This window comes from Pectinophora gossypiella, chromosome 29 (genome assembly GCF_024362695.1).
Source record: "Pectinophora gossypiella chromosome 29, ilPecGoss1.1, whole genome shotgun sequence".
In the NCBI taxonomy this organism is placed as follows: Eukaryota; Metazoa; Arthropoda; class Insecta; order Lepidoptera; family Gelechiidae; genus Pectinophora; species Pectinophora gossypiella.
Window position 1 is genome coordinate 187,871 of NC_065432.1, and position 14,630 is coordinate 202,500.

General features: G+C 44.5%; 1 protein-coding gene across 1 annotated transcript in view; it reads left to right on the forward strand.

Annotated features, from left to right (window-relative positions):
- LOC126379662 (BTB/POZ domain-containing protein 7) overlaps positions 1-14,630 on the forward strand; it is a 32,028-nt gene that overhangs the window by 13,335 nt on the left and 4,063 nt on the right. The window contains exons 11-22 of the mRNA XM_050028477.1: positions 4,241-4,358; positions 4,790-4,864; positions 5,677-5,765; positions 6,700-6,825; positions 7,730-7,908; positions 8,546-8,700; positions 8,970-9,095; positions 10,225-10,317; positions 10,449-10,643; positions 10,856-10,950; positions 11,658-11,738; positions 14,036-14,188. Of these exons, the coding sequence (XP_049884434.1) occupies positions 4,241-4,358; positions 4,790-4,864; positions 5,677-5,765; positions 6,700-6,825; positions 7,730-7,908; positions 8,546-8,700; positions 8,970-9,095; positions 10,225-10,317; positions 10,449-10,643; positions 10,856-10,950; positions 11,658-11,738; positions 14,036-14,188 (1,485 nt within the window). The remainder of the gene's footprint in view (positions 1-4,240; positions 4,359-4,789; positions 4,865-5,676; positions 5,766-6,699; positions 6,826-7,729; positions 7,909-8,545; positions 8,701-8,969; positions 9,096-10,224; positions 10,318-10,448; positions 10,644-10,855; positions 10,951-11,657; positions 11,739-14,035; positions 14,189-14,630) is intronic.

Here is a 14,630-nt window from a genome sequence, read left to right on the forward strand (position 1 = left end):
GTACGAGTGTCGCGGCTGCCGCGCCCTCCGCCGACATCGAACGTGTGAGCGGCGGACCGCGCGGCCCCGGCGACAGCGGCGGCAGCGGGCCCGTTGCTGGACGCGGGCGCCGGCCTCTGCACCACCGACAGAGGCCGAGGAATTCCGCAGGCCCGTCGACCGGTGATCGACGACGTAGGTGCTGGTACTGCGACGGTATACATGCCCGTAACGAGTGCCCGGCATACAATGTGTCATGCTATCGCTGTAATAAAGTGGGACATTTCGCGAAGTGTTGTAAATCCGGCTATATTAGGGATGTGCATCACGTATCCGATGAAATGAGTGAGTGCGAGGAGTTTGTAGTGAACGGCATTGAAATAAACTCGGTGGACGATAAAGGTTGGAACGAAAAAATTATAGTCAACGGCGTCCCGATAACATTCAAACTGGACTGCGGTGCCGATGCATGCGTCATGTCGCTTGCGAGCTATGAAGCGGCAGGGTTCGACCGTCGTGAGTTGAAACAAACAGGTACTGTACTACGTGAAGTTAGTAAAACTGTTTTGCCGGTGGCCGGTTATTTCGTTGCACACATGAGTTATCATAATAAGCATGTTGAAAAGAAAGTTTTTGTGTTAAACTTGAAATGTAACAATTTGTTGTCAAGAGAAGTTTGTACAGATCTAAATTTAATAATAAGAGTCAATGAGATTGTGGATAAAAAACAATACAATTCTTTGTTAGAAAAATATAAAAATGTATTTGAGGGCATTGGCCGTTTACCGGGTGTGCATAGATTTACTTTAGACGAGTCAGTTCCTCCAGTTGTAAGGACGTCTAGAAAAATACCAATTAAATTGAGACCAAAGCTACAGGAGGAACTGGATCGTCTACAAAAAATGCAGATAATAGAAAGAGTGGACGAACCTACCGACTGGGTATCAAGTATAGTATTAGTCGAAAAACCTAATGGCCAACTACGTCTATGCATTGACCCACAACATCTAAACAAAGCAATTAAAAGAAGTCACTTCCAGCTGCCGACCTTAGACGAGATTTCAGCCAATCTATCGGGTGCTAAATATTTTTCCCATTTAGATGCTAGCAAAGCATTTTTTATGGTCGTTCTGGATGAGCCAAGTTCGAGATTATGTACCTTTGCTACACCCTTTGGCAGATACAAATTTTTGAGACTACCGTTCGGTATTTGTTCCGCATCTGAGGTTTTCCACAATGCGATGTATAAAACCTTTTCTATGGAGGGGGTAGAGGTTTTCGTGGATGACTTGCTAATTTACGGGGACACACGAGAGCAGCACGATGCGCGGCTCGAGGCAGTACTGCAGTGCGCCGCAGAGCACGGCGTCCGTTTTAACAAAGAAAAATGCGTTTTAGGTACTACAGAGGTGAAGTACCTCGGGCATATCTTTGACAAAAATGGGATGCGACCGGATGCCGAGCGCGTACAAGCCATTCGGAGTATGCCACCACCAAACTCACGAAAAGAGTTAGAAAGGTTTCTAGGCATGACAAATTATTTGTCACGCTTCATACCAAATTATGCGAATTTAGTAGACCCATTACGAGATTTATTGAAACATAATGCAGAGTATCAGTGGCATACATCACACAGCGAAGCAGTTAATAAAATAAAACAATGTCTAATGGAAGCGCCAACCCTACGCTATTACAATCCCAACGAACAGGTGGTGTTATCAGTAGACGCGAGCTCACACGGACTGGGTGCGTGCCTAATGCAGAGCGGACGGCCTGTTGCCTACGCGGCACGCACGCTCACTCCAGCGGAAACGCGTTGGGCTCAAATTGAAAAAGAAATGCTTGCCATTGTTCATGGATGCACCAAATTCCACCAATATATATACGGGCATACAAGTGTCATAATAGAAAGTGACCATAAGCCATTAGAGGCAATATTTAAAAAGGCATTACATGACATACCAATCAGGCTACAAAGAATGATTCTACGATTACAAAATTATAATTTAAGAATACAATATGTACCAGGACGACTTTTGTTTGTAGCTGATACGTTATCGAGAGTCCCAATTAATAAAGGCGAGAAAGAAAATATACAACAAAAAGTTGATTTACATGTAAACACATTGTACGAAAATGTAAACTTTAGCTCTGACAAGTTATTATTAATAAAACAAGAAACTGAGAAAGACGTCAGTTTAAGTGCTGTAAAAAGATATTATCAAGAAGGGTGGCCACACACAAAGAGCACGACGAAAAGTGAAGCCAAAATGTACTGGATGGTCAGAAATGAGTTACATGCAATAAAGGGAGTCATATTTAGAGGAAACAGAATAGTAATACCGGTAAACCTAAGACGTGAAATGATACACAGAATTCACGAAGGCCATTTAGGTATTGAAAAATGTAAACAGAGAGCGCGTGACGTCATGTGGTGGCCAGGCATGAGCTCGCAGATCGAGGCGCGAGTCAACGCGTGCGAGACGTGTGCCGAGCGGCGCGCCGCGCGGCCGCGCGAGCCGCTGCTGCCGCACGCACAGCCGCACCGCCCGTGGGAGGTACTGGCTACGGATATCTTTCAGATAAAAAATAAATATTACTTACTTGTTGTCGACTATTACTCGAAATATGTGGAGGTAGCTACGATAAATGACTTGAAAAGCGGATCCGTTATATCCCAGCTAAAGGGGATCTTTGCTCGACATGGAATTCCCAAAAAATTGGTAAGCGACAATGGGTTACAATTCACCTCGGATGAATTTACAGTGTTTGCGAAGCAATGGGAATTCGAACACGTGACTAGCTCACCGTATCACGCCCGTTCTAATGGTTTGGCTGAGCGTAACGTGCAAACTGTAAAAAAACTGATAATTAAGGCAGAAACAGACAAAACTGATCCCTACTTAGCGCTTCTAAACTTTCGCAACACAGCGGTTACTGGAGAAAAATATTCACCTGCACAGCTGTTAATGGGAAGACGATTGAATACAAGATTGCCGGTAAACGATAAACTACTAGAACCAAAAATCCCTAAAAGACAAGAATTTGAAGAGTCAAGAAAAAAAAGGAAAATTAAGACGGCCGACTATTACAACGTCCATAGTCGTGAGCTCCGGCCACTCAAGCAGGGGGAGCCGGTACGCATGCGCGAACATGGCGGAGCAGACGGGGGCGAGGGACGCTGGCTGCGCGCGCGCGTGGCAGCCGTCGGCCCGCAGCCGCGCTCCTACTGGCTAAGCACTGCAAACGGGGCGCGATACCGCAGGAACAGGCAGCACATCCGCACTGCCACTGACCCAGCGGCGGCACCGGATCAACGGGCAACAACCATTCTTCCTGTGAAGCCGCACCAATATGATGACATAATAGTCTCCCCACACTCTTCACAGTCACACAACGGACAAACAGCACAAACAACACAAGACACAGAGCAAACCACCAACACCTATACTACTCGCTCTGGAAGGCAGGTTCGTCCACCAGATCGCTATAATCCCTAAATTTAAGTCAATGCAACAAATTGAATTTGTCAATTATATAGTTGGTGATGAGTATAATATACCTACTTAATACAACTTAAAATTATTTTTATATATAAAGAAAAAATATGTATTAATAATAAATACTATAGATTAGGTAATAAAATTTATAACTAAGTACTTATTAATATAGCATTAATTTCTTCAATATAAAAAACTCTTCTTATGCTAAGCATGTTTTTAGTAGACAGAAGTGTAATTAAATTAAACAAATACAATCTAATGCATGATAATTCTAATAGTATAACCATATCACTACCGTCCTGTGAACATTTAATTTAGTAATAAGAGTAAGTATAAGTACACACTTATACTGCGACTATTAATTGTGTTTTTCCTATATTTGTTTATATTTTATAAATTTCAGAAAGAAGGAACATGTTGTATATGCATGAAGGTACTCGTACATGTTATTTATAATTATGAATGTGGGTAGGAGGTCGGTCATAATAAATCAGTTGTCTTGGAGTACTCACACTGAGCGTTTCATTTATAAACACAACAAATATGATATTAAGATTTTTAATATTTCGCTGTCGCGCTATCATGTATATGTTGAATTTTAATCAAGAAAAACGCAACTATAAATGCGACAATTTATCACGTTTTTCTGTGACGTCCCAGTGTGCTTTTTCATACAGTTTTGTGTTTTGACGTTTAGTAAAAAGCGACTGATTTGACTAGTTGGAAATTGGCGTAACGTGTTCGACTTGTCCCCCCAGGAGCGTGATGTCGCGGCGGGGCGGGGCGGGCGGCGGCGGCGGCTGCGTGTGCGTGGACGAGAAGGTGCTCCCGCGCAGGTTCGCGCGGGCGCTGCTGCACGCCGCCTACACCGACCAGGTGCCGCAGTTTTACCAGTTGCCTACTTGACCGTTTTCGGATAAGAATTTTATTTTTCGATTCAAAGTAACAATAAACATTTTACAATCAAAAACGGTGTCTCATAAACCTATCGACAGATAAAACAGCATTCTTATTTTGTAAAAATAATATAATTAAAAATGGTCTGAATAAAAAAAACTAATATTTCATATTTTCTTGTAATAATTGTCAAGTAGCCAATTTTATGTTTTTTTTTAAGACGTCTAGGGCCCTGTGCTGAGGTTTTTCTTGCAGCTTCTTTCCCCCGGCTATACAGGTTGTGAGAAGCTGCAGTAGTTTTAAGCAGATGAGACATTCGTTATGTAAAAATTTACGATTCAAAGTGTAACTATGTTACCTACTGAATGAAGATATTTTTGAATTTTGAGTTTTATGGTGTAATGTTACAGGTGCACCTGAGCCTGATCGGTCGCGACTCCAGTTCCCCATCGTCCACCACCTCCACCGCCAGCAGCACCAACACCGTGAGTACACACACAGACATACACATAAAGTAAGGCCAACCAGACGAGATAAAAAACGTAAACAAGCGGACCGTTACATTGCGATAGCCAGGGATTGTTATCTCTGTCCTTATCACTCGTACGCGCAGTTATGGCGTCAGTTGGTCAACGACAGCTGTCGTTGTGTGTTTCGTGGTACAGGGAAGCAGTCAGTACCGCAGCTGTCAACATTTGGTCCGTCATTTTATGAACAAGTTCATTTCTGTTTGGATTGCGTTCGAAGTGATACATAATTTTTTCGTTGCATTTACTTAGTTTTTTGTTCTTATTATTCCGTTTCTGTTAGTTTTATTTTTGATTTTTGCTGTTATTGTGAGTAGTTGTTGATTTGAACACAGTATTGACAACATGATTGATAATACGATAGATAGTTTTATCATAAACACAGCTGACTCGGACTCTGCCGACGAATCATCTTTGTCTAGTACAGACGACGGCGATTAAAATTCAAACTTTATGATAATTTATTCAAATAAAAATGTTTTGAACCCCTGAAACTTTGTTTACATTCTTTATCTCGTCTGGTTGGCCTTACTTTAGAAGCTGGGTATCGTCTCCGTATTTACTTGACATATTCAGATATGACAGTCGAGCTGCCGTCGTTTCATATTTCATCACGGTTACCCTCTTTGCCTTTTCTGAGTGACAAGTTAAATTCAGCATTAATTATCTAGCACGTTCACTATCCTACAGAATATGATCATTCGCTAGGTACATACTCGAGTTATCCAGCGAATATTGCAATTTGCTTACTGTGGTTGTCTGCCCCGCAGGCGTGGTCGGGCGTGACCCGCGGCGGCGGCAGCCGGCCCGCCTCCACCACCATGCTGGACGACGCCTTCCAGCTGTATGAGATCGCCAGGTAACGCCGCTTAACTAGGACCCTTCACACAATGTATTCAGTCTTCTAAGGCCTTTGCCACACTAGATGGAAGTTCCGTCGCAAAACTTCCGCGGTGTGGCAAATGCCTAATACTCTGAACCGGCGTGCGTGTATGAAGCGATTGATGAATGTGGAGGAAGCAAGAGAAGTGTGTCAGGATCGAAGCAAATGGAATTCCATAGTCTCTGCTTACCCCGGTGGGAAACAGGTGCGAGTTTATGTATGTATGTGTCTTTGATCTAGGATACTAGCCAATTGCTTTTAGTTCTATTTTCAAAGATAAAAAAACAAATCCTATCCTGTGATTGGTTGAGGTTACCAACTCGTGTCAATTGATCGTCATTTTAGCCAATCGCAGGACAGCTCCCTGTACAGTCATGAGCAATATCATGTACCCACTGTAGAACCCTCACACTATCATATTTGACATTTAATGAGACGTACGGTACTAATTTGTCAAAAAAGTTAATCTTCTTCTTCTATCGTGTGGGTTGTGAGGTGGAATACCGACCTCATCAACCCTGGTGTCAGGGTTTTTACTGAGCCGCCAAAGGCCCCTGACATGGCTCATGTAACGACTACATACTTACATCAGCAAGTAGTAACCGGGACCAACGGCTTAACGTGCCTTCCGAAGCACGGATCATCTTACTTTCGGACAATCTGGTGATCAGCCAGTAATGTCCTAACCAAACTAGGGACCACAAAGTAATTTTTGTGATATGTCCCCACCGGGAATCGAACCCAGGACCTCCGGATCGTGAGCCCAACGCTCAACCACTAGACCACGGAGGTCGTTAAAAAAAGTTTCAAAGTGTATACATGTTAGTGCTCGTGTCCGTACACCCTGGCACAAAACACCTCAGCTAGAAGCCAATCTCAAGGCAGGATTGTAGCCCCCGGTGCCCTGCAGGTTCCTGGAGATGCCGATCGTGGTGCAGGGCTGCGAGGACGCCATCGTGGAGGCGCTGTCGGCCGACACGCTGCCGCACGTGCTGCGCTGGGCGGCGCACGCGCACGCCAGCCAGTGGGTGCACCGGTGCGTATGCTGCAAGGGGCGCCCCGGTCCCCTCAATCAGCGCTTATCGCTATCGACCCACTAGGGTCGATTCATTCTTTCAAATATTCTCCCTCTCAGACGACGCCCTGAGCCGAGGTTCGCGCCCAACTGGGCACCTTCAGGCCTGTTGTCTTAAACGTTGTACCGGGTGAGAGCCTTCAGCGCTCCCCATTTGTCCGGCCAAGTAGTCAACCATCTGCGGCAAATCTACATTAAGTCACGTCAAAAAAAGCTGTCGCCGCTTCAACCCCACTCTCTTTTACTACTACTCCTGTAAACAGATAACTACTACTGCTTCTCAAATTCCATAGCCGCTTTACCAGCAATATAATGTTGACTAACTTGTCCACCTTTTCGACCCTTAACAGTCTCCGTGGTCTAGTGGTTAGAGCGTTAGGCTCACGATCTGGAGGCCCTGATTCTGATTCCCAATGGGGCCATTGTAGAAGTCACTTTGTGAGACTGTCCTTTGCTTGGTAAAAACCTGATCACCTGATCATCTGAAAAAGTAAGAAGATACCGTGCTTCGCAGCCCAGGCCACGTTAAGCCGTTGGTCCCGGCTATTAGCCGTAAAATCACCTCCACTAACCCACAGTGGAACAGTGTGGTGGAGTATGCTCCATACCCTCCAGAATAAAATATACCTTGAATCCGGGGTTTCCATGTCACTGTACCACGGAGTTTGAATCTATATGGTAAACCATATTTATTTTTGGGTTTTTTTTTTCAATTATGGAATTCTGATTACTAAATAAAGACAGATCTAAAACTAACGAATAAGAAGTATGCTCCATACCCCCTCCGGTTGATTGAGGGGAGGCCTGTGCCCATCAGGGACGTATATAGGCTGTTTATGTCATGTCCTCCACGTTGTGTCTGCAGACAAGCGATGCGCTACCTCCGCGACGAGTTTCCAGCAGTGATGTCGTCGGCGGCGTCGGCGCGGCTGCCGCGCTCCGCCCTCAGCACGGTGCTGGCCTCGCCCTTCCTGCAGGCCAGCGAGGCGCAGGCGCTGCGGGCGCTGCTGCGCTGGGGGCTGCAGCAGCAGCACCAGCCGCGAGGTGCCCACACACACGCAGACACATATAAACACACACAGACACAGAAAAACATACAGAGACACGGATAACCTGGCATACCTTGAATCATCAGAACTTCTTAAACAATTACAATGGCAATAAATATCTTTGACTTTGACACAGAGACACAGACACACACGAGGTACAGAAACACGCACAGACACAGAAAAACATACAGAGACACGGATAACCTGGCATACCTTGGCCACACTGGCCTACCTTGACTCATCAGAATCATCTTATTAAACAATAACAATGGCAATAAATATCTTTGACTTTGACACAGAGACATACACACGACACACAGAAACACGCAAAGACACAGAGGCAGCCACGAGACACCAATAAAACACTCACTCCTCCATGGCAAAGAAAGAAAGAAAATATTTATTCGGCATACTTAACACTAATTAACAAAAAAAATATAATAATTATACATAGTGCCGAAACGGCTTCAGCTCAGCAAATGTCACGGCCTAGCTGTAGCAAGACTATGACGGTGATTTTCAGCTGCAGCCGGTTGGGGAATCAAAAAACAGTAAAACAAAAAGAACCAATACCTTGTTGTTAGTATAATGTATGCCGGCTTCCAATAACACGCCCGTTGCGTGCCCCCCAGAGCCCAACGTGGTGTGGCACACGGCGCACAGCGTGTCGCGGCGCGGGGCGCGGCGCCGGGAGGTGTCGGACGCCGCGCTGCGGGAGACGCTGGGCTCGCTGCTCACCCTCGTGCGCGTGGAGCACATGCCGCCCGACAGCGAGCTGCTGCAGCAGGTATGATCACACCCCCACGCCGAGACGATCACAAGAGGTATCTTATTGGTATGCAAAAACTTTGATGTGTGCTGTCAACTTAATTAGGTCGTGTTATGATCAATGTAAATTTTTTAGAGGGTTATTTCAAATTTCTGTCTAAAATTGACTTGTGTTCCATAAATTTTATGCCTGTCGATTACCCGTCCCTTACTTTTTCAGCGGATAAGAAAATGACAGGTGTAACTTAGAATAATATTGTGTAAGCCATGTGCGTTGTTGGGTGGCAGGCGGTGAGGCGCGGCATCATCGACCCGCCGGCGGCGCCCGAGGAGGGCTCGGCGGCCGACGTCTGGCTGGGCCGGGGCTCCTACCGCCCGCCGCGCTGCTTCCTGCCCTACCTCGACGAGCTCAAGGTAACCACTACCACCACTACCACTTCTTCTTTCAGTGCCTGTCCATTACTGGACGTTGGCCGTCAGCTTTGAGAACTCTTCTCTGTCAGAAGCAAGACGAAACAGCTGTTCCACGGTTGTAACGCCGGTCCATTCGCGGATGTTCCGCAGCCACGACTTCTTCCTCCTCCCTCGACGTCTTCTCCCTTCAATTTTGCCCATCATAATTAATTGAAGCAGCTGGTATCTTTCATTCCTAAGAATATGCCCCAAACTACCACTTGCCCGAACTTATATTTAAAGAAAAGACATGGCTACGAAGGTAAATGGTGAAAGGTCGATTGTAATGAATGTTTTGAGGGATGATTCAGACCATGATTCTTAGTTAATATATACCCTTAATTATAATTTTGAATTATTATTATTTATTCATTTCAAAAGATATTATAAAATTCTTACATTACGACACTGAAACTGAAAATTCATTCATCATCAGCCCATTAAGGTCCCCACTGCAGGGGCACGGGCCTTCCCTATGGATGGATAGGGAGGTCGGGCCTTAAACCATCACGCGGGCCCAGTGCGGATTGGTGCTTATTAACGACTGCTAATGCAACCGGGACCTATGGCTTAACGTGCCTTCCGAAGCACGGAGGAGTTCGAGATGAAAACTTTTTTTTGTGGTCACCCATCCTATGACCGGCCTTTGCGAAAGTTGCTTACGTGACTACTCCAGATACAGCGCATCGGTTTGCCCACGAATCGTAGTACCATGACCTCTGTACGAACAACCGTACTATTTTATTGCTGAATCTTATTTAAGTATTGTTTGATGTATCATATATCACTTTAAAATCAGTGCAATAAAACGCTCTCTATCAAGCGGTCGTTTTATATCATTTCCTTCAAATGCCGTTTTCTATATCATTTTTATCAATTATCATCTTAAATATCATTTATCACAAGAGTGTATTTTTACCGATACAACCTCCTTTGGACAGACGGTGTATTTGTTACTGGGACTCTTGCCGAATTACTATATACAGGTTGTTAGTTACATCGTAACGAATACTGAGGGATGATTAAATATTCATTCGAAAATATTAGTATGCCGAATAAATATTTATTTCTTTTTTTTTCTGTCCATTAGGCGCTGCTGGAGACGCAAGCGGCGCCCGAGGCCGAGGTGGCCCGCCACCGGCGCGCCAGGCTTGTATGCAGGATACCCGACACGCTCTATATGGTGAGTACAGACACGAGCAATATCATATACCCACTTTAGACCCTGTCGCACGAACATATTTGACATTTAATGAGACTTACGGGTCAATTTGTCGGAAAAGTTACATCCGTATAAAAGTGAAAATTCCGCAGGTGGCGGCGGCCCGCGGCTGCGGGTCCCCGGGCGGCGCAGACGCGGCGGCGGCGGCGGGCGCGGCCGAGGCCGTGTGCGTGGGCGGGCGCGTGCGCGCGGCGCTGCGCGTGCGCATGCGCGAGCTGCTGGCCGCGCCGCCCGCGCTCACGGCCGCCGCGCTGCCCGCGCACGACCGCGCCGCCACGCGCCGACAGGTCACACTCTTTATGCACACAAGTCATTACATTACACTTAATGACTGAATCTCACCTCAAATAGGTACATATGTCACCAAGTTCTCACTCCCGGAGGAGGTCACATTGGCAACGAATATAAAAAAAGACACAATTATTTAAAAAATGTTGTGTGCGTGGTTATTACGTACCTATATAGGCGGTATATGTTTATGTATATATTCTGTCCATAGATCGCGCTCCGCGCGGTGCGCGAGATGTCGCTGCCGGACGCGTGCGCCGAGCTGCTGCTGCGGGACGCCGGCGGGGCCGACGACGAGCCGCACAGGTGGGTGACCAGCGCCACACACCTGCACGTTATGTACACGGGGCACATACACGCTGGCCACTTTAATAAATATAATGGCGGGGGTTGCGATAGTAGAATAAACTAGGAAGACACTTACAGTTTTAACAGCCTCCGTAGTCCAGTAGGTAGAGCGTTGAGCTCACGATCCAAAGGTCAAAAGGGACATATCACAAAAATCACTTTGTGATCCCTAGTTGGGTTAAGACATTACAGACTAATCACCTGATTGTCCGAAAGTAAGACGATCCGTGCTTAAAAAGGCACGTTAAGCCGTTGGCCCCGGTTACTACTTACTGATATAAGTACGTAATCGTTACATGAACCATGTCAGGGACCTTTGTCGGCTCAATAATAAACCTGACACCACGGTTGATGGAGTTTGTAATTCACCTCACACAACAAAAGAGAAATAGAATGAGTACAGTCATGAGCAATATAGTGTACCCACTTCAGGACTCTGTCGCACTAACATATTTGACATTTAGTGAAACTTACAGTTCAATTTGTCAAAAAAGTTAATGTGACATGGTACCAAAGTGTATACATAGTAATGCTCGTGACCGTACAATAGGCGGCCTTATAACTAAATAGCAAAGTAAGACTTGAAACATTAAAACAGCCACTTATGTTATGTTTTAGTTTTTAAACTGATAATTTTTTTTTAATATGGTTGTTATACCTTGCAGGGAGCGCAGTAGTAGCGGCAGCGGCGACTGGGAGGCGGAACCCCGCTTGGACGAACCCTGGACCGAGCCAGACTGCTGCCGGTATGTGCGCACTACACCATATACATAAACAGCCTATACAGGGTGTTAGTGACATCGTAACGAAAACTTTGAGGGATGATTCAGGCCATGATTCTGAGTTGATATCAAGTGGATTTTTTCGTCGCAAAAGCATGGAACGGAAAATAATTTAAATAAGCTCTAAAATTTTCATGACTTCTCCGACAGGAAATTCCACTTGATATCGACTCAGAATCATGGTCTGAATCATCCCCTTCAGTATTCGTTACAGTGTCACTAACACCCATACCTACTTGTATGGCTACTGTATGTACTAGTGATGTAACGAATGTTGGATTTTTCACATTCGCGAATGCGAATGCGATTGCGAATAATTATCTTCAACATTCGCGAATGCGAATACGAATGCGAATATTTTAAAATGTCAAAAAAGCGCGCTTAAAATGTTTGATAGGTTTGACGTTTCGTATAAGTTTCACTTGTCACGGAATTACCAATAATTTTGAACGAAAAATGATTGTATTGAAAGCAGAAGTATTCAACGATGGGCGACATACAGGAGAAAATATAGCGGCAAAGTTAGAAACTATGTTGTCATCGTGGGGAATTCCCAAAGAAAACGTATTATGTACTGTAAGAGATGGTGGCACTAACATGAAAAAAGGTATTTCTTTATTGAGCATTAAAAACATTGATTGTTCATCGCAACAAATCCAACTTGTTGTTAAAGAAGGGCTTAAGTCACAAGAATCAATCATTGCAGCCATTAACAAATGTAAAAAGAAAGCGACACATTTTCACCACTCTAATGTAGCTCAAGATGAACTTTCGCTAAAACATTCGCTAAGTATTCGCATAAATTTTGCGAATGCGAATGCGAATATTCAAAAATTTGCGGATATTCGCGAATGCGAATGCGAATATTCGTTACATCACTAGTATGTACTTGTACGGGGTGTAAGTGACATCGTAACGAATACTGAGAGGGATGATTCAGCTGATTATTCTGAGTTAATATCAAGTGGAATTTTCCATCGCAAAAGTATAGAATTGAAAATAATTTAAAAAAACTAAAAAAAAATACATGATTTTTGCGACGGAAAAATCCACTTGATATCGACTCAGAATCATGGTCTGAATCATCCCTCAAAGTTTTCGTTACGATGTCACTAACACCCTGTATACTTTATGATGAAAAATGATGTAGATTTAAGTGAGTTGCGCTGCAATATTAGGTATTTGCCTTTATAATTTAGTCAGGCACTTTTTCCTTAGACAAATTCAAATTAAAGCTGTCTTTTTATTTAATGTACGTATAAGGCTACACCTAAAATATATAAATGAAGTAAATATGTAGCAATTATAGGCCCAACACGTTTTGGGAAACTCCGTATGCTTGATCTTAAACTAGGAGGCCACCAGCTAACCAAACGTCAGTATGGCTGGTCAAAAAAAAAAATCTTGTTTCGAAATATATATCATATGTAGCAATTATCTAAACTATGTAGCAAATACAAGCAAATATGTAGCAATTCTTGAATCAACTCTCATTGGGCAACGGTTCAGACAACCAGCGATTCTGACGCTCACAGATTTAATTGTAATTTAACGTACTCCATTGTATTGTAAATTTTGAGCAATATTTAACCCGTTATAAAGCGATTTTGGCTTTGCGGAACATCTAGGACTATGTTATCGACGCCATTATTATTTCTACGTAGGTAAAACTGAATAAAATTGCATTTTGTTGCTGTACATACGTACGACTCTTTCTCTCGTGATTCTGATAAACAGTATGCGACGCTACATCACATAATAACGATCACAGTGCAGTAATAAAAAGGTAGATGTTTCTGAACTTCGTCCCTTCAGGTCCCCGATGCCGACCCCGCCGGCGTGGTCGACGATTTCTCTCATTCAGCGCTTATCGCTATCGACCCACTAGGGTCGATTAATTCTTTCAAATATTTTTCCTCTCAGACGACGCCCTGAGCCGAGGTTCGCGCCCAACTGGGCACCCTCAGGCCTGTCGTCTTAAACGTTGTACCGGGTGAGAGCCTTCAGCGCTCCCCATTTGTCCGGCCAAGTAGTTAATGCCATCTGCGGCAAATCTACAATAAGTCACGTCAAAAAAAAAAATGTACTTCGTCGGCGTAAATGTTGTCAGTGCAAGATACATTCGTTCATAAGATGCACGCCTATTTACCGTTGGGGTCAGACAGAGACCACGGATCCACTCTTATCAAAGACTTCACGCACGCTCGCCGGTTGAGATGTGTGAGTCATCAACGTAGCTGATTGAGTATGTGGTACCGCAGCGGCGCGCGCTCCCTGGGCGGGTCGCTGCGCTGCGCGTCGGCGGGCAGCCTGCGGTCGGCGCCGACGCTGGCGGCCACGCTCGCGGCGCACGCGCCCCGCGCCGCCACGTGCCGCCGCGACCTGCCCGCCCGCCCCGACTCGCAGCACCACAGGTAACCCACAATTATGCTCACACCAAGCGCTATATGTAATAACTAGCTTTTGCCCACGACTTCGTCCGCGTGGCGTGTTATATAAAAGAGAGATCTTTGTGTTTGTGGGAGTGCATATCAAATTTCAAGCATCTAACTTATACAGTTTAGATTTTTTCATAATTTTTTTTTCCTGCTAACTCCCATTTTTCAAAATATAGCCATAACTAAACTTTATATTTACTAAGGTATGCATGCATGCTAGATTGAAAACATCTATCTTACGCGGTTTCGATTTTTTCATACAAATGTTTCTTCCCGCTAACTCCCGTTTCCGTGGGAATTTTCATAAAAGTTTCATCAAAAAGTTTCATAATCTGTCTTTGACCTAAACTACCCAATTATAACATTTGAAACTAATGGAACAGTCATACAATAGTGTAGTTATGAGGTACTTGTAAAA